At 45.2% G+C, this 21,056-nt stretch overlaps 2 protein-coding genes across 4 annotated transcripts in view; one reads left to right on the forward strand and one right to left on the reverse strand.

The window, feature by feature from the left end:
• Positions 1 to 3,559, reverse strand: part of LOC126471129 (uncharacterized) — a 533,883-nt gene extending 530,324 nt beyond the window's left edge. For both annotated transcript variants that reach the window (XM_050099217.1, XM_050099216.1), the window contains exon 1: positions 3,497 to 3,559. In XM_050099217.1, the coding sequence (XP_049955174.1) occupies positions 3,497 to 3,536 (40 nt within the window). In that variant the 5' untranslated portion in view covers positions 3,537 to 3,559. The remainder of the gene's footprint in view (positions 1 to 3,496) is intronic.
• The window catches only part of LOC126471128 (excitatory amino acid transporter 1), a 768,331-nt gene that overhangs the window by 688,950 nt on the left and 58,325 nt on the right, over positions 1 to 21,056 (forward strand). The gene's annotated exons all lie outside the window — the stretch shown is intronic.

Below are 21,056 nucleotides of genomic sequence, written 5' to 3' on the forward strand. Positions count from 1 at the left end.
AGTCGAATTAAGTCGGGTGATGCTAAGGGAATTAGATTAGGAAATGGGACACTTAAAGTAGTAAAAGAGTTTTGCTATTTGGAGAGCAAAATAACTGATAATGGTCGAAGTAGAGAGGATATAAAATGTAGACTGGCAATGGCAAGGAAAGCATTTCTGAAGAAGAGAAATTAGTTTGGACAAGAAGAGAATAGAAGCTTTTGAAATCTGATACTACAGAAGAATGCTGAAGATTAGATGGGTAGATCACATAACTGATGAGGAGGTATTGAACAGAATTGGGGAGAAGAGGAGTTTGTGGCACAACTTGACTAGAAGAAGGGATCGGTTGGTAGGACATGTTCTGAGGCATCAGGGGATCACCAGTTTAGTATTGGAGGGCAGCGTGGAGGGTAAAAATCGTTGAGGGAGACCAAGAGATGATTACACTAAACAGATTCAGAAGGATGTAGGTCGCAGTAAGTACTGGCAGATGAAGAAGCTTGCACAGGATAGGGTAGCATGGAGAGCTGCATCAAACCAGTCTCAGGACTGAAGACTTCAACAACAACAACATACACTCTAACCTCCTGAAGTTTCATTTCCAATTTTCCTTCTGTTCTGAGGGCTTCACTTGTTTTGTCAGACAGTGTAGTTTGGCGGTAAAGTTCATTTTTGTTTTGTAGCAAAAACTGAAAACGGAGTTACATTATGAATGTGCAGGTGTGAAAATAAAAATTTGGTTATAATTCATGAGGAGAGAATGTTAATGGCAAATGGGAAGATTTGTTAAATGTAGCCGCCTAAAATGTAATGTAATAACGGTAAACCAGAAATTTTGACTCATAATTTGTCATGATAGACAAACAGTGAACTGCAACGTGTCCCTTTAGTAACTGAGAATGCTCTTAAGGGTTATGCATGTCGCTACTGACGCGTTTCTGCCACAGCCCACCTCATATCAGAAAAAAATTTGATGCAAGGAATGGCATCAGTGATAACTCTATTAACATCTGTGCAGGCCTCCAGCGCTATCATGTGTCGCACATTAAACAGTTTCCCTCTGTCTCAATGTGGATTGATTCCAGGTTAAATCAGTTGTCATCAAAAGTAGTAGAGAACAGAATGTTTCTCCGTGAATTATGAGACACATATGTCTTGTCCAGCTGGGAGTCGACGATTACGTTTCCCTCTGATGAGAGATGAGAAAATATGCCCTGCAGCAATTAAAGAAAGAAAAGTTTTTTGGCAGCTGTGTTATGGAAAGGTGGATGTAATCACGGAATTTTCTTTGACAATTTCGAAGATGTTGTATTGTATTGTATTGTATTGCATTGCATTGTATGTTAACTGGGCCGGCCTTTGTGGCCGTGCGGTTCTAGGCGCTTCAGTCTGGAACCGCGTGACCGCTACGGTCGCGGGTTCGAATCCTGCCTCGGGCATGGATGTGTGTGATGTCCTTAGGTTAGTTAGGTTTAAGTAGTTCTAAGTTCTAGGGGACTGATGACCAAAGCTGTTAAGTCCCATAGTGCTCAGAGCCATTTGAACAACTTTTTTTTTGTTAACTGGGGACCTAGAAACGACGGAGAGGATCCGTCCCCGCCGCAGCCACAGTAGTCCACTTCACCCCTCCGCCGCTCCGCACCAAACCCAGGGTTATTGTGCGGTTCGGCCCCCGGTGAACCCCCTAGGAAACGTCTCTTACCAGACGAGTGTAACCCCTACGTTTGCGTGGTAGAGTAACGGTGGTGCACGCGTACGTGGAGAACTTGTTTGCGCAGCAATCGCCGACATAGTGTAGCTGAGGCGGAATAAGGGGCACCAGCCTGCATTCGCCGAGGCAGATGGAAAACCGCCTAAAAACCATCCACAGACTGGACAGTTCACCGGACCTCGACACAAATCCGCCGGGCGGTTTCGTGCCGGGGACCAGGCGCTCCTTCCCGCCCGGAATTCGAAGGTATACTCTGATAGGAAGTGAATTCATATATTCAGGGAATGAGCAATCATGGCGATCCGAAGACGAGATATATAGGAAGCGCATTCGGAAACTAAATGCAAATTTCTTACCTTTAAAGGTAGGAAGCTCAGAAAAAGTTGTACGAATATATCATTACCTGTTGGTTGTTAAGGAAGCTATGCAGCTAATTTTTTTTATTCTGTAGATACTGCAATATGGGTGAAAGCAGACAACAGTGGTTTCGGAAAATGTTGTGCCAGTCAGATGCCAAGTGATTACTGTAATTAGATTTTTTTGTGGCAGAGGAACTACAGCTGCTCAAATTCATCATAAGTTATACCTAATTTATGAGCCTACAATAAAGAGTGAAAGGAAAGCTAGACAATGTTGTCGAGACTTTAAATGTGTCCGTATAAACGTGCATGATGAAGTAAGGAGGGGAAGCCCTAGTATCCAGACCGATCTGATTGACAACTGGTGCTCTCACTTATTCCTCAGAGTAGGCACAAACTGAGAAGTGCCATCCAAATTTGACCTCGTGGAAAACAGTCGTCTGATACAGGCCTGCTCCACAAATTGTAAACTGAAACTTACTGGTTGATGATTTATTTTTCTTTTTATTTTATATCATTTTTCTAACCGTGTTTCATAAGTGAGGCCATACAGTATTTCTTTGTCACATCATACTTACATATATTCTTCACGCTCAGTGTCAACTTATCCCATGTAGATTATTTTATGGATTGCGTTTTGAATTGTACTGGTGTCATACGCATTCGATTGTTTCTTCCAATTAAGCGTTTAATGTGAATATGCCGTCTTGCGAAAGTTGTATAACAGTTGGTTTGATATAGCACGACAGAAAAAACTGTAAAAAATAAAAAAAATTCGAATATTACGTACGTTTTTTGGCCCAATTGGACGAAAAATTAAGAGAGAAAATACTCTTCTTGAAAAAGAAAGGAACAAAAGACGATATCGCGACAGTGCTTATGCCCACAAATACGGTTTGACAGTGGAGAAACAGTGATCTGAAATACGAATTATAGTAATATCTGTCCTGTCCACCAGATAAGGTACCTTCTGACTTCCATCCGTTCTTACGTCCAAGATATTTGTGACTGGAAAACCCAAAGCAGGGGATATCGCAGTCGTAGAAGAATATTGTACACATGTCTCACAGTCGTGTTTCAGGGATGAAATCCACTCACAGAAAAAGGTTGGAAAAGGTTAACAACTTAAAAGAAGTTACGTCCTAAAAATAAATACACTTATGACCTAATAAACACGGTCACTGGTGCGCTGAGAAATGTTTTCCGTGCCCTTCGTGCATTCGTTTGCGTGTGGCTAATCAGTACTTCCTGCTTTGTAGAAGCATCAAATCAGTGTGTCACTGTATATTGAATAATACTTCAAAGCTCTTACAAAACACAGATGTTCCCTGACCTGCCATTTTTTAAATTAGTCGCATGAAATAGTACATTTTATTGAGTATTCGCAAGTCGGCAGCGATTAAAACTAATGTTTTCACTTGCATAAATTGATCAAGAGCTTTACCTGGTATGAGAAGAGCCAGTAAGAGAACGAAGCCCCTCATGCTGGGCGCTGCTGCCGACTGGGGCCGTGTGACTAAGTTCAGACGCTCTTTATCGGCGCAGGATTTCCTCTCAATACGCGGAAGCCTGGATTTCGTAACAGGACTTTCAGTCTCCCCACACAACGCCGATATCCATCAAACCTTTTTCATGTGCAACTGAAGCAACCAAAACGCCAATGCTTAGTGAGCACTCAGAACATAAAGCAGTGTATGTGTGGTATAACACGATAAAGCAGTAAAAAGAAGTGGAACCAAATGTGGCCGAAATTTTTAGCTACTTTCACCGTTAAATAGTCTAGTGCAGACACCTATAAACGCCGTACTATTCCTTTCTATACTTACTCAGTTTCAAAGATGTATTTAAGTATTTACTGCCAGGTTAAAAATGATTGTGCACAATGTTTCGGTGATCGGCAATTCATTTTCTTCTGACACTGCGAGCGATGAAATTGGATGTGTTCGGTGTCTGGATCCCAAATAGAATGTAAAATACTATCAGCAGCAAACCAACATTTTTAGACTATCTCTAAACAAGTCATCGCAGCACAGGCAACGATAATTGAAACTCACATGACCAGTAAAATTGCAATTCCAAATATCGTCCTTGCAACATTAAAGCGAGAAATGTAAATGGGGAAGTATTGCACTCATTCCTAGATGTAAATCTAGACACAAGTTATATCTTAATTCCAAGCAACAAACTACCTTCAAACTCCAGGAGTCGATCGAATATTTTGGGCATGCCTTTCTCAAACATTCTTACTCGGTAAAGGTTCGAAAAAAACTCTTCGATCAAATGAAATATAATAATAATCTAGGCCTATGAAACAAAGTCCAGTGGGGAATGTATAACTGTCAGGGACCTTTCCGGATATGCTGATGCAATAGTTCCATACTTAGCAGTCATATACAACTGCTCACTTGTAGAAAGATGTCTACTCAGAGACTGAAAAGTTGTACAAGTCACACCAATACCCAAGAATAGGAGTCATCCGCTAAATTACAGACCCATATCACTTACGTCGATTTGCAGTAGGGTTTTGAAACATATATTGTGCTCCAAGGTTATAAATCACCTCGAAGAAAACGATTTATTTACAAACGGCCAACACGGATTCAGAAAATATCGTTCTTGTGAAACACAAATAGCTCTTTATTCTCATGAGGTAATGATTGCTATCGACAAGGGACGTCAAATTGATTCTGTATTTTTAGATTCCCGAAGGCTTTTGACACAGTTACTTACAAGCGAATTCTGAGTAAATTGTGTGCCCATGGTGGATCGTGTCAATTTTGTGACTAGATGCGTGGTTTCCTATCAGAAATGTCACAGTGCGTAATAGCTGACGGAAAGTCATTGAATAGAACAGAAGTAATATCTGGTGTTCGCCAAAGAAGTGTTACAGGCACTCTGTTGTTCTCGATCCACGTAAACGATTTGGGATACAATCTGAGCATTTTTCTCAGATTGTTTGCAGATGATGCTGTCATCTGCCCTCACGTGATGTCGTCAGAAAATTAAAACGAATAGCAGAATGAGTTAGACAAGACATCTGCATAGTACCAAAAGTAGAAATGGTCTCTAACTCATGAAAAGTGTGAAGTCATCCACACGGGCGCTAAAAAGAATCCGCTAAATTGAAGTTACACAAGAAATCTCACAAATCTGTAGGCTGAGAACTCAACTAAGTTCTTACGGATTGCAATTACGAATAACTTAAAATAGAACGATCAGATGCATAATGTTGTGAGGAAAGCAAACCAAAGACTGCGATATTTTGGCAGAACACTTAAAAAATGTGACAGGTTTACTAAACAGACTGCTTACGCCACGCTTGTCAGCCCTCTTATGTAGTGAGGGAGATCGGTATCAGATAGGATTGACGAAGGACACAGAAAAAATACGAAGAAGGGCAGGTCGTTCTGTACTGTCGCGAAATAGGGAAGAGTGTGCCACGGATATGATACACGTATTGGTGTGGCAGTCATTATAACAAAGGCTCTTTTCACTGCGGCGGGACCTTCTTATGAAGTTTCAATTACCAACTTTCTCCTCATAATGTGAAAACATTTTGTTGGCCCCCAACTACATAAGGAGAAATGATCACCCTAATAAAATAAATCAGAGCTAGGACGGAAATATTTAAGTGTTCATCATTCCCACACTCTGTTACAGAGTGAAACGGTACAGAAGTAGCTTAAATGTGGTTCGATGAACCCTCTGCCAGGTACTTAATTGTGAATTGAAGACTAATTATGCCGATGTAGATGAAGTAAGACTCCACGACAATCGACAAACGTAGACGAAACAGAGAAACCATACCAGATTCAACTTGACGGCTCAGAAAAACATTCCACTGTGCGTCCACTCTGCACAAAGAATGACATGAATAAGGCCGTTTAGCGTACCACTGATGTCTACATCTACACCCATACTCCGCAAGCCACCTGACGGTATACGGCGGAGCGTACTTTGAGTACCTCTATCGGTTCCCCTTTCTATTCCAGTCTCGTATTGGTCGTGGAAAGAAGGATTGTCGGTATGCCTCTGCGTGGGCTCTAATCTCTCTGATTTTTTTTTTCCTCATGGTCTCTTCGCGAGATATACGTAGGAGGGAGCAATATACTGCTTGACTCCTCGGTGAAGGTAAGTTCTCGAAACTTCATCAAAAGCCCGTACCGAGCTACTGAGCGTCTCTCTCGCAGAGTTTTCCACTGGAGTTTATCATCTCCGTAACGGTTTCGCGATTACTAAATGAGCCTGTAACGAAGCGCGCTACACTCCGTTGGATCTTCTCTACCTCTTGTATCAACTCTATCTGGTACGGATCCCACATTGGTGAGCAATATTCAAGCAGTGGGCGAACAAATGTACTGTAACATACTTCCTTTGCTTTCGAATTGCATTTCCTTAGGATTCTTCCAATGAATCTCAGTCTGGCATCTGCTTTACCGACGATCAACTTTATATGATCATTCCATTTTAAATCACTCCTAATGCCTACTCCCAGTAATTTATGGAATTAACTGTTTCCAGTTGCTGGCCTGCTTTATTGTAGCTAAATGATAAGGGATCTTTCTTTCTATGTATTCGCAGCACATTATACTTGTCTACATTGAGACTCAATTGCCATTCCCTGCACCATGCGTCAATTCGTTGCAGATACTCCTGCATTTCAGTACAATTTTCCACTGTTACAACCTCTCGATATACCACAGTATCATCCGCAAAAAGCCTTCGTGAACTTCCGATGTTATCCACAAGGTCATTTACGTATATTGTGAATAGCAACGGTCCTACGACACTCCCCTGCGGCACACCTGAAATCACTCTTACTTCGGAAGACTTCTCTCCATTTAGAATGACAAGCTGCGTTATGTTATCTAGGAACTCTTCAATCCAATCACACAACTGGTCTGATAGTCCATATGCTCTTACTTTGTTCATGTCACAAAAGAATGTTACATGGAAACTACACCAGTCTCGTTTACTATCTCTAGTAGAGCTTTTCCACAACATATTGAGAAGCTACTATTGAGAAAGCCTTGTTAAAGGACAGGTGACAGAAGTAGAGGTGTCCTGCAGACATTAGGCTTACAAACTGGCTAGCCAGCAGAAATTAAGCCTGAAAGGAGCTCAAAGCTAGGATACACATTACAACAGGCCCAGGAAATCCACGGAAAATTCCGGAAATTTCTAAAATCGCACAATTTGGACAAGCAGTCCTTCGACAGACAACATGACCATAACGGGATTGTGCATAATCATAAAATCAGTGCAGAAGACATGCCTGATTCCCCAGAGTTCCAGTTTCCGAATCCAGATTCTAGAGCAAGAGAGTGAAAGAATGAAAACAGAATTTTCGACGAGTACCTCGTATGCTCTTAGCCCAATTAGACCGACTTACAAACATATGAATGAGGAGATGGATAACTAATGCCTTAGGAACACCAAAACTAAGTAACCTCTCGGCTCTGGCCATCGTAAATCTGTTACACACGCATTTGTTCCCCAGCGCCGGCAGCTTCACTGTGCATGTGCGTTCGCTAGATGTGGCTGGAACTTGACTAGGCCAGCGACATACATCTGTGTAGCATGCCCGCCCGGTTGGCCGTGCTGTCTAACGCACGGCTTTCCGGGCGGGAAGGAGCGCCTGGTCCCCGGCACGAATCCGCCCGGCGGATTTGCGTCGAGGTCCGGGAAGCCGGCCAGTCTGTGGATGGTTTCTAGGCGGTTTTCCATCTGCCTCGGCGCATGCGGGCTGGTTACCCTTATTCCGCCTCAACTACACTATGTCGGCGATTGCTGCGCAAGCAAGTTCTCCACGTACGCGTACACCACCATTACTCTACCACGCAAACATAGGGGTTACACTCGTCTGGTTTGAGATGTTCGCTGGGGGGTCCACCAGAGGCCGAACTGCACAGTAACCCTGGGTTCGGTGTGGGGCGGCGGAGGGGTGAAGTGGACTGCGGTAGTCGTCGTGGGGTTGTGGACCACTGCGGCTGCGGCGGGGACGGAGCATCTCCGTCGTTTCTAGGTCCCCGGGTAACATAACATAACATAATGTGTAGAATCCTCCTTAGCTTCGTTCATCTTCCTACGGGAAATAGATATTAGCACATGATTTAAAGCAGTGATTTTGGTAGTCGACTTATAGGTTGGTGTTGGGAAGGGGATGCCCTCTGCCGCTTGTTCTGCCCAGCCAAGTGCGCTGCTAAAGATCCCCCCCCCCCCCCCCCCCCCCAGAACAACAGCCGTGATGGGACATGTAATCCACGACTTCGTCCCTCCCCTCAGCACTGACACCAGGAGAGGTTACCACAAAAAGGAAAAGTCATTCAATGTGTTATGGATGCTAAGGACAAATAACGCGTAGATATATTTTAGGTATAGGGAGGTAAGAAATTGGTATTAACGTCTGGGCAGACGAAATCCAAATCTTATCTCCCTATACTTCAGATAATTCTGTGCTATTTTTCTTTATCATCCAGAGAGAGAGAGAGAGAGAGAGAGAGAGAGAGAGAGAGAGAGTGAGAGTGAGTTGCGGGTTACACCTTCTGCCCAAGTTCTTGTTCTGGCAAACCTTTTACTCGTGCTGTACCTTCATCTGTGCTGATGTGCTGAGCCTACATCACCTTTTACTGATTTTCTCTGTCCACCCTTCTCCATAAGTCTATTACTCACTGGGCGCTAATGACCTCTCTGTGGAGCGCCCTATACATACCACCACCACCACCACCACCACAACCATCATCATCTATTACTCGTAAAATTCCCCTGTTGACTCGGTGATTATGACTAACGAACCAATAAACACATTGTTGAGCGCCTATGAAACCCAATTCATTTACACGTGATGATACTGGCTACGAGTCGTGTCCATGAACTCGGCAAGACACCGAAAGCGTGGCATATCCATGACCACCCAAGTGCTGCTAACAAGTCGCGCAGATTGATCGGAACAAGGACAAACACGCGCAAATCAATCTGGATGGTATTTTACATACCCCCAACCTGACTGAAGTAAGGTGATGTGGGGTATTACACAAACACGCTCCTGTTTGTGGAACATTCTTCAGCCCATTACGACACCATTCGAGAGCACTGTCCTGTTGATGGCACAGGCCACCTGTGAGGATATACACTCCTGGAAATTGAAATAAGAACACCGTGAATTCATTGTCCCAGGAAGGGGAAACTTTATTGACACATTCCTGGGGTCAGATACATCACATGATCACACTGACAGAACCACAGGCACATAGACACAGGCAACAGAGCATGCACAATGTCGGCACTAGTACAGTGTATATCCACCTTTCGCAGCAATGCAGGCTGCTATTCTCCCATGGAGACGATCGTAGAGATGCTGGATGTAGTCCTGTGGAACGGCTTGCCATGCCATTTCCACCTGGCGCCTCAGTTGGACCAGCGTTCGTGCTGGACGTGCAGACCGCGTGAGACGACGCTTCATCCAGTCCCAAACATGCTCAATGGGGGACAGATCCGGAGATCTTGCTGGCCAGGGTAGTTGACTTACACCTTCTAGAGCACGTTGGGTGGCACGGGATACATGCGGACGTGCATTGTCCTGTTGGAACAGCAAGTTCCCTTGCCGGTCTAGGAATAGTAGAACGATGGGTTCGATGACGGTTTGGATATACCGTGCACTATTCAGTGTCCCCTCGACGATCACCAGTGGTGTACGGCCAGTGTAGGAGATCGCTCCCCACACCATGATGCCGGGTGTTGGCCCTGTGTGCCTCGGTCGTATGCAGTCCTGATTGTGGCGCTCACCTGCACGGCGCCAAACACGCATACGACCATCATTGGCACCAAGGCAGAAGCGACTCTCATCACTGAAGACGACACGTCTCCATTCGTCCCTCCATTCACGCCTGTCGCGACACCACTGGAGGCGGGCTGCACGATGTTGGGGCGTGAGCGGAAGACGGCCTAACGGTGTGCGGGACCGTAGCCCAGCTTCATGGAGACGGTTGCGAATGGTCCTCGCCGATACCCCAGGAGCAACAGTGTCCCTAATTTGCTGGGAAGTGGCGGTGCGGTCCCCTACGGCACTGCGTAGGATCCTACGGCCTTGGCGTGCATCCGTGCGTCGCTGCGGTCCGGTCCCAGGTCGACGGGCACGTGCACCTTCCGCCGACCACTGGCCACAACATCGATGTACTGTGGAGACCTCACGCCCCACGTGTTGAGCAATTCGGCGGTACGTCCACCCGGCCTCCCGCATGCCCACTATACGCCCTCGCTCAAAGTCCGTCAACTGCACATACGGTTCACGTCCACGCTGTCGCGGCATGCTACCAGTGTTAAAGACTGCGATGGAGCTCCGTATGCCACGGCAAACTGGCTGACACTGACGGCGACGGTGCACAAATGCTGCGCAGCTAGCGCCATTCGACGGCCAACACCGCGGTTCCTGGTGTGTCCGCTGTGCCGTGCGTGTGATCATTGCTTGTACAGCCCTCTCGCAGTGTCCGGAGCAAGTATGGTGGGTCTGACACACCGGTGTCAATGTGTTCTTTTTTCCATTTCCAGGAGTGTATAATCGAACAAATAGATGGGCATGACAGAACAGCAGGTTCTTCATTAACCTCTGATTGATGAGAGAGAATGGCAAATTATCACGTACCCCATTTCATCTCCTGTGGATATCACCACAGCCTGCCGTTCTGGCCGAGCGGTTCTAGGCGCTTCAGTCTGGAACCGCGCGACCGCTACGGTAGCAGGTTCGAATCCTGCCTCGGGCATGGATGTGTGCGATTTCCTTAGGTTAGTTAGGTTTAAGTAGTTAAAAGTTCTAGGGGACTGATGACCTCAGATGTTAAGTCCCACAGTGCTCAGAGCCATTTGAACCATTTTTTGAATATCACCACACGTCCAACATCTTCCCAAACTGCGCCTCGTTGCCGAATTGGTAGCACTGCCTCGGGCTGTTTCCGACTAACGCTATCTGATCAAAAGTAACCGAACGCTCACATATAATGCGGAGTTGACAACGGCGTGCCCTTAGAGGCGGACCCACCAGGATAAAAGGATTCGGGGTGTATTGGGTTGTTAGCAGAGAAACAGTAACAGCAGCATTGGACAGTCAGTGACTTGGAATTATTACTAGTCATTTGACGTCACATGAGTAATAAATCAATCGGGGACATTTCAACACTTCTGAAGCTGTCCAGGTCGATTGTTGGTGATGTCATTGTGAAGTAGAAACGCGAAGGAACAACCACATCTAAACCACGACCTGACAGATCCTATGTACTATCACATGAAATCAGCGGAAAGAAGCACTGGTGAGTTCCAGATTGGTACCAGTAGTCATGCAAGCACAAGGACTGTTGTGTCCTGCCTACTCGTCGAATATGGGGTACCTAGGAAACCTGCTTTCTCGGTTCACTAGACAGCAGCTCAAGCAAATCGTATTAATGAATTATTATTCCAGTAAGATAAGTGACAGTACTTCGAGAATTTGCAATGTTGTGTTGCAAGCAATGGGCGACAGACAAAATAAGAAATCTCATCAGTATAGACAACGCCTAACACAAGTGAGGCCCGCCCGGTTGGACGTGCGGTCTAACGCACGGCTTTCCGGGCGGGAAGGAGCGCCTGGTCCCCGGCACGAATCCTCCCGGCAGATTTGTGTCGAGGTCCGGTGAACCGGCCAGTCTGTGGATGGTTTTTAGGCGGTTTTCCATCTGCCTCGGCGAATGCGGGCTGGTTCCCCTTATTCCGCCTCAGCTACACTATGTCGGCGATTGTTGCGCAAACAAGTTCTCCACGTACGCGTACACCACCATTACTCTACCACGCAAACATAAGGGTTACACTCGTCTGGTGTGAGACGTTACCTGGGGGTCCACCGGGGGCGAAACGCACAATAACCCTGGGTTCGGTGTGGGGCGGCGAAGGGGTGCAGTGGACTGCGGTAGTCGTCGTGGGGTTGTAGACCACTGCGGCTGCGGCGGGGACGGATCCTCTCCGTCGTTTCTAGGTCCCCAGTTAACATACACTACAATAAAATACAAGTGAAATTATACAGTTCCTAAGTCACTGCTGTAGAGCTCGTAGAACGGCCAGTCTTCAACTGGGCCGCTGCCAGGCGGCGCGGCCCTTACGTACTCTTCGTGTAGATGCCGCTGTCGCCTCGTTGTCGTCCTAGAGAGGGGTCGGTCAGCGTACCGTTGGCTGACGTCTTCTTCACAGCCCTCTCTGCTCTACCGTCGTGCCTGGCGTGCCGACGCTTGACGTGAAGCTAGAACAATGACTGTAGGTAGAGAGTTAAAATAATGGGTTACAATGGTCGAACAGGTCCTCACATTTCTGAAGTAAGTTATAAGTGACTCCTAAGATGGTGTAAAATGGGACGCCACTGGGTAGTGGATGACTGGAGACGAGTGATTTGGAGTGATGAATGACGTCGTACCCTGTGACAGCGAAGAAATATGGAGGAGGTGGCGTTACGTTAGGGGGTGTTTTTCGTTGTTTGGGTATCGTCGCCTTACTGTGCTTAAGAAAAAGTCAGAAGCGGATGGATATGAATACATTATAGCATTGTGTACCGCGTACAATAGAGGAACAGTTCGGATACGACGATTGTTGGTTTCAGCACAAGAATGCACTCTGTTATAAATCGTCGCCTGTGAGGTAGTTGTTTGTGGGCCGTGACATTCCAGAAATGAACTAATCTGCACAGAGTCCCAACCAGAATCTAATGAAATACATATGTGACGTGTTAGAACGTCGACTTCACTCCAGACCCCACCATGTAACATCTCTACCATCTCTTTTTCGGCTCTTGAGGAAAAATGGGCTGCCATTCCTTCACAGACATTCAGAAATATTATTGAAAGTGTCCCCAGCAGCCGGCTGTTGTGGCCGAGCGGTTCTAGGCGCTACAGTCTGGAACCGCGTGACCGCTACGGTCGCAGGTTCGAATCCTGCCTCGGGCATGGATTTGTGTGATGTCCTTAGGTTAGTTAGGTTTAAGTAGTTCTAAGTTCTAGGGGACTGATGACCACAGCTGTTAATCCCATAGTGCTCAGAGCCATTTGAACAATTTTTTTTTTGTTAACTGGGGACCTAGAAACGACGGAGATGCTCCGTCCCCGCCGCAGCCACAGTGGTCCACAGCCCCACGACGACTACCGCAGTCCACTTCACCCCTCCGCCGCTCCGCACCAAACCCAGGGTTATTGTGCGGTTCGGCCCCCGGTGAACCCCCTAGGAAACGTCTCTTACCAGACGAGTGTAACCCCTATGTTTGCGTGGTAGAGTAATGGTGTTGCACGCGTACGTGGAGAACTTGTTTGCGCATCAATCGCCGACATAGTGTAGCTGAGGCGGAATAAGGGGCACCAGCCTGCATTCGCCGAGGCAGATGGAAAACCGCCTAAAAACCATCCACAGACTGGACAGTTCACCGGACCTCGACACAAATCCGCCGGGCGGTTTCGTGCCGGGGAGCAGGCGCTCCTTCCCGCCCGGAATTCGAAGGTATACTCTGATAGGAAGTGAATTCATATATTCAGGGAATGAGCAATCGTGGTGATCCGAAGGCGACATATATAGGAAGCGCATTCGGAAACTAAATGCAGATTTCTTACCTTTAAAGGTAGGAAGCTCAGAAAAAGTTGTACGAATATATCATTACCTGTTGGTTGTTAAGGAAGCTATGCAGCTAATTTTTTTATTCTGTAGATACTGCAATATGGGTGAAAGCAGACAACAGTGGTTTCGGAAAATGTTGTGCCAGTCAGATGCCAAGTGATTACTGTAATTAGATATTTTTGTGGCAGAGGAACTACAGCTGCTCAAATTCATCCTAAGTTATACCTAATTTATGAGCCTACAATAAAGAGTGAAAGGAAAGCTAGACAATGTTGTCGAGACTTTAAATGTGTCCGTATAAATGTGCATGATGAAGTAAGGAGGGGAAGCCCTAGTATCCAGACCGATCTGATTGACAATTGGTGCTCTCTAAGTTCTAGGGAACTGATGACCTCAGAAGTTAAGTCCCACAGTGCTCGGAGCCATTTTTGTCCCCAGCAGAATTCAGTCCGTCGTAAAGGCGAAGGTCGGACATACTTCATATCTGTGTGAACTAATGGATGTCCGGGTTCCTCAGTAGCACCAGAGCCTCGGCGTGCGCCAGTGTGTACACAAGTTCGTCTTTTGTCATGGTTATGACTTTCGATGGCTATGTTCTTGCACACATGGTGATACCCAGTTTTAAAGAGTCTACATCTACTCCTCCGATTTCGACTGTGTCTGACTAGGGCAGGGATATATTAATAAAATTAACACCGCAAAAGATTCAGTTAATGAATTTACGTGACTGTGATGCACCGAATCAATACCCTTACGCAAAGTGACAGCAGCCCGCGAAAGATGATTCATTGTATAGCGCTGCTTCCGGTGATGATTCAGTAACGCAGTAAAAAGCATTTATATTTATAGTCCTCAAGTGACTGTCTGGCACATGACATAGTATATCGCGCACCTGAAATGATTGCCGTGTCTTTGTCCCATTGATAGTAACACTGAAGGCTAACCGACAACCTAAAGACTTCTTTCTGAGACTTAACTTAGTCTCCAACATAAAATTGTAAATAATTTTATATCCAAAGTAAAATAAAGTACTGCAAGAAAAAGTTAACACTATCATACTGACTTTGAAAGGCTGCAATTTCAGTCTAAAAATGCACTTTTTTTGCGTAAACCATTTTTCGGATGAGATACTTCGTGTAACGTTTTTATGGACAGTAGGTTCCAGCCATCGAGGGGAAACCATTCAGGTCTACAAAACCTCCGCACTGGACCGGAAACGCTTTCAATCCAATATATTTCATAAACTGTGGGAATATGTGCAAGTCTGAGGATGCTAAACTAGATGAAATAGGTCGATAGTCTAACAAATACTACTCAGAGTAGTTCAACTTTCTGATTGCCCCAACTCCTTCGTGGACAGGTTTATTGTACTGACCTTTTTCTTTTCTATACCAGGCCTCTGATCATACGTACGAGGGTGTGCTGAAAAGTAATACTTCCTAATATTATATGTGAAAACTCTAAAAACCATTAAATAAAAAACCTCATTAACGTTCTACACCTTTTTTCTTTATGTCTACATATTTGCCGCTCTTTGCCGCTAGAGGGCTCCGAATTGCGGCGTGTAACATGGCGGTGTGTAACGTAATTGTGTCGGTGCGTGACAAGCAGCGTGCTGTAAGCATCCTCTCCTTCAGCATGATAATGCCAGACCGCACACTAGCGCAGCGACATCTACGTCAATGCGACGACTTGGGTTCACTGCCATCGATTATCCTCTATACTGTCCTGACTTGGTTCCATCCGAGTTTCATCTGTTTTTAAGCCTAAAGATGACCTTCAAGGACTTCACTTTGATAGTAATGAGGTGATACAAGCTGAGATGAGGTTGCAGCTCCGTCAAAAGACGTTGAGAAATAAATATGTAGACATGAATAATAAAGATGCAGAATGTTAAAAACATTTGTTTTACTTAAAAAACTATAAGAGCTTTCAAATAAAAAAATTCAGTGGCATTACTTTTCAGCAAGGCCTCCTACTTTCATCTGCTTGATCCACAAGAGCCCGCATCTCGTGGTCGTGCGGTAGCGTTCTCGCTTCCCACGCCCCGGTTCCCGGGTTCGATTCCCGGCGGGGTCAGGGATTTTCTCTGCCTCGTGATGGCTGGGTGTTGTGTGCTGTCCTTAGGTTAGTTAGGTTTAATTAGTTCTAAGTTCTAGGGGACTGATGACCATAGATGTTAAGTCCCATAGTGCTCAGATCCATTTGAAGGTGGATCCACAAGACTGTAGTTATAACCCTCCCCCCCCTCCCCCCCCCGTCTGTTGTTCAGAATAACCTCATTCTCTTGCCACAAAACATTGAGCATAGCCATTCAGATACAATGAATTTGGCGTGTGTGTGTGTGTGTGTGTGTGTGTGTGTGTGTGTGTGTGTGTGTGTGTGTGTGTCTGTGTCTGTGTGCGCGCGCCCATGTTGCACTGAACTTACTCGTAGTTAATTCATGTATTCTTTTTGCTGATTTTCCTGGGGTCTCATATTTCAAGTGTCAGTAACTGCTGATGGTCCAATGCCACATTATACCTGTGTTCTCGATGTTTTATTCTGTGACTGCAATTAAGGGAACCCACCACGCCTATAATCTTCGAGAGAAACTGTGATCACATTCTCACTCCGGTGTACATTTATTAACTGTTGAAAATGGATGAATAGGCTCCTTCTAAATCGTTACCAACCCTGAATAAATTTACACTGCCGAGAAACCAACCAAAATAAAAAATTTTAAGCTGTATCACCAATCCATGGGGAATTCCTGCGCGAATCTCTCCGTGAGAGAATTCACTTTCTACAATTCTTATTGCGAATGTTCGCCCACTTAAGTAGTTGGTATTCCTTGACGAAAGAGTTTGTGAAGAAATTCGTGGTCCCAAACGCTGTCAAAGGTCCGAGCAACATACAATAGGATCATGCCGTGGAGTTGTCTAATGTCTGAACTCATTGCTACATCCTCAGAAACTATTATTGGCTGTTACAGTCTTAGATATACCAGATAGAACGTCATTTTACCAGATGAGCAGTTTTGGTTCCGTGTCGGTCTTCAGTTTGAGTCTCTTTAAAAGAAGTGTTCAATTAATTTGCTCATAATTCGTAGAAAGCTGACTGGGTTGTAATTCTAAGGGTCTACTATTTTTTTTTTTTTACTGACTTCGGTACAGCAATAACGTACGTTAGGTCCTCTGGTGAGTATCTGCTTTGAGGCCCATGTAGTATATGTGACGGCATCCGCAGGTAGCAATTTAAACATCTTCGTACTGACTTCGTCATGCCGAGGAGCCTTCTTGATGGCTACATTCATGATGTATTTTTCCAGTTCCTCTCCGGTTATCCTTGTCACCTCGTCATCTTAATCCTGAGCAGCGAGGTTACACCCTGAACCGATATCCCACGTGTTGCACTTAGTGGGGATCGATGAGTCCTTCAGTGACTCGGAAATTGCTTTCAGAACTATGTTACTGCATAATCTCCTTCACCTGAAATGCATAAAAAGCAATCAGGGCCAGTAACTGGTGGCAGTCTTGATTTCTTCTTAGTGAAGTAACACATGCGTTCCACGGCAGTCCATATGCTCGCCACGAGGTGATTTTTTTCTGACCATCTCGTGTTACGGTACGACACAAAGGCTGCTTCGATCTGCCGTCGCATGATTCTTACTTTATTTTTGGTTGCCCTCTACTTGTTTGGTGCCATTGTTTTTTAAGTCTGTTTTCCTCTCTTATAAGTTGTAGGATCTTCAGAGGTAATGCTGCATGACGTCTCTCCGTTCTTTGCTGTGATGTCTATAATATGGAAGTTATCACTGCTTCTTGACTTGCAGGAATAAAGTGATGGGTGACTTCATCGATGTTGGTGTTGACGTCGGCTGGCAGCTGAACATTAGACGCAGTCGCAGTTAGTCTAGCCAGTCTGAAGGCGTCCTGGAATGATAATTTGTTGTGTATTCGAGGCGAGCACTATTTGGGTGTGATCATATGAAACTTCATGGACAACAACAGCTGAGTGATATTCAGGGATGTCTTTGATTTTGCCCATGTCGCACCTCTCGTTGGATGCACAGTAGGTTCGTCTAGTGCTCAAATGAGACCGCGTGATCTTTCAGTTCCACAAAGGAGAGTACGGCCACTGATAGCGATCGCACTGTCACCATCTAGGGCACATTTTCCACCGTAATTAACTAGCGACCTGTCCTGGCTTCGCAAGGGTAGCACTAATTATATGGTCCGATGCCACAGCAGTAATCTATACTGGCCGCGCGGTTAGAGGCGCCATGTCACTAATCGTGCGGCCCCTCCCGCCGGAGGTTCGAGTCCTCCCTCGGGCATGGGTGTGAGTGTTGTCCTTAGCATTAAGTTAGTTTAAGTAGTGTGTAAGTCTAGAGACCGATGACCTCAGCAGTTTGGTCTTTTAGGAATTCACACACATTGAATCTATACTACTATATAAAGACAAATCGTTGTTTAACGTGTTATTAAAAATTTCAAAAAGTACTCGATCGACTTACTTTAAGTTTTTACAGTAAGTTTTTACACAGAACTCCAATGAAAATTCAGACGGACATAGGCCATAACAACGATGCACAGGTTTTCTGTTAAAACCAACTGCGAGAAAGAAAATGCGTTATGCTACGAGAAAGTGAGGTTTCGACTTCTCTCTCGCACTCGGCTTCAGCTATGATAGAACGTCACGGAAATCATTAGACAAATTGTTTCGCCCAAATTATTCGTTCTACTTACGTATATTTTCAAATAACAATTTTTTTCCCTTTGTCGTCGGTTTTATAGAAAACAAAGTTGCAATTGTGGGTTATTGACTTATGATAAGAGTAGTACTACAGAGTCTGAATTGGCCGAAATTTTGTAATCCTATCTATCCGCAGATTAAAACTATGAGAAATACTGTCATTCAAGCTACTATCTTCACAGATCCAGTGGTTGTAGCGGTCTCTCTCGTACCCCAATAGGCTGAAGATCAGAGAGATGGGGCGGGGAGGAAATAAACATAGAGGGGGGGGGGGGAGAAGATGGACAGAACGGTGAACGCACATAGAGGCGGGGGGATGGGGGGAGGTCGAGAAGGAGCAGCAGCAGCAGCAGCAGATGGACAAAGAGAGAGATAGTACGGGATAGGGAGGGCAGAGAGAAAGAGGGAAGGAGTTCCGGATGTATATCCTATTCCCATACATATTTACCAACTATGAAGCATGGCCTGGAATGCTAGTAAATTATATCCTTCTTTGTGACTCAGTTTATCCATTAGGGAAAACCATATCAAAATCCCTACACTGGTTCCTGAGATAACACCGGTTCCCGTCAGATCACCGAAATTAAGCGCTGTCGGGCTGGGCTATCACTTGGATGGGTGACAATCCGGTCTGCCGAACGCTGTTGGCAAGTGGGGTGAACTCAGCCCTTGTGAGGCAAACTGAGGAGCTTCATGATTCAGTAGTGGCTCTGGTCTCGTAAACTGACATACGGCCGGGAGAGTGGTGTGTTGACCATATGCCATCCATATCCACATCCATTGACGCCTGTGGACTTGAGGATGACACGACAGCCAGTCAGTAACGGTACCGTTGGGCCTTCATGGCCTGTTCGGGTGGAGCTTAGTTTTGTTTAATTTCTGAGATCAGCCTTTACATACAGACAGTAAAACACGGTGTGGGGCTATAATTTAGTAATATGTGTAGACGGATACATAAGGCTGCTTGCATCTCCCAGGATGGGATGACGTTGAGGTGATCCGTATACTACCAGAAACGTAATAATTCTAATAATTACTTGTCTCCACGGCGACAGTTGCCGCCTCTGTTGTTCGGTGGTGGTGTTGGCACTGACAATGACTGGCCAAGTTGTGGATATACATCGCTTTTCCGTCGCCCACTGTTAGTCTGTTCGGTAACAGGTGAAGCTGGTAACGTTTGCTAGCCGCCCTGACTGCAAGTACGTTTAGGATACATGAACTTTTTTTGATATCTTGCCACATATTGTCAAAAAAATTAGTTAAACGTTAACGTAGTCTGTGTAATGGTTTTGCTTAGGTGGCTTTTTAAACTATCTGTGTTGTTTCATTCAAATGTATAAACAGCAGTATCGAGCTAACAAAAACTCATTTTCAACAGTTAAGAAATGGGTTGCTGAACTGAAACTTGGATGGCTTTATTTTGAGGAAGATCCATGAGAAGGCAATCCCAAAACCTTAGCCACAGACGAAAACCTCGAAAAAGTGCGCGTTGCGGTACTGGACAATTCGTGGTTAAAGATGTGTACAATAGATGACAACATCCGTACATAAGAAAGAGTACTGTCGGTTATAATTTTAAAAAAATATGTATGAGAAATCTTTGTGCAAGATTTATGCCGTGTTGCTCAGTACTGACCAACAGTAAAAGTGAAAACATACGAGGGCCGTTCAGAAAGTAACCTCCGGTTGATTTAAAAAAATACACCAAGTTAAATAAAAATATTTTAATATATACATCTTACAACTACATCTTTGCACTATTTTTCTACATAGTCTCCATAGCGATTGAGGCACTTATCGTATCTCTTCACAAGCTTTGAAATTCCTTCTGCATAAAAATCACCCGCTTGTGCCTGGAGCCAGCCTGTGACCGCATCTTTGAGCTCTTCGTCGTCATCAAACCGCTGTGACCCGAGCCATGTCTTCAAATGCATGAAGAGGTGATAATCACTTGGCGCCAGGTCTGGGCTGTAAGGTGGATGGTTGATAACGTCCCACTTGAAGGACTCAAGAAGGGCCGTTGTTCTGCGAGCAGAGTGAGGACGGGCGTTATCGTGCAAAAAAACGATACCGGAAGTCAGCATACCACGGCGTTTGTTCTGTATAGCCCGTCGTAACTTTTTTATTGTTTCACAGTACACGTCTTGATTAATGGTCGTACCACGTTCCATGAATTCAACCAACAACACCCCTTTGGCATCCCAAAACACCGTTGCCATCAGTTTTCTGGCAGAAAAATCTTGCGAGGCTTTTCTTGGTTTGGTAGGCGAATTTGAATGTGCCCACATCTTTGATTGTTCTTTTGTCTCAGGGTTCACGTACTTAATCCAGGTTTCGTCACCGGTCACGATTCTGTTTAACAATGGTTCTCCTTCGTCCTCATAACGTGACAGAAAGTCTAATGCAGAGGCCATTCTTTGAGTTTTGTGGTGGTCGGTAAGAATTTTGGGCACCCATCGTGCACAGAACTTACGGTAACCCAATCTTGCTGTCACTATCTCGTACAAGAGAGTCTTAGAAATCTGTGGAAAACCAGTAGACAACTCCGACATTGAGAAACGTCGATTTTCACGAACTTTTGCATCAACTGTCTGAACGAGTTCGTCAGTCACCAATGATGGTCTACCACTCCTCTCTTCATCATGAACGTT

The sequence above is a fragment of the Schistocerca serialis genome, chromosome 3, assembly GCF_023864345.2.
Source record: "Schistocerca serialis cubense isolate TAMUIC-IGC-003099 chromosome 3, iqSchSeri2.2, whole genome shotgun sequence".
NCBI lineage: Eukaryota > Metazoa > Arthropoda > Insecta > Orthoptera > Acrididae > Schistocerca > Schistocerca serialis.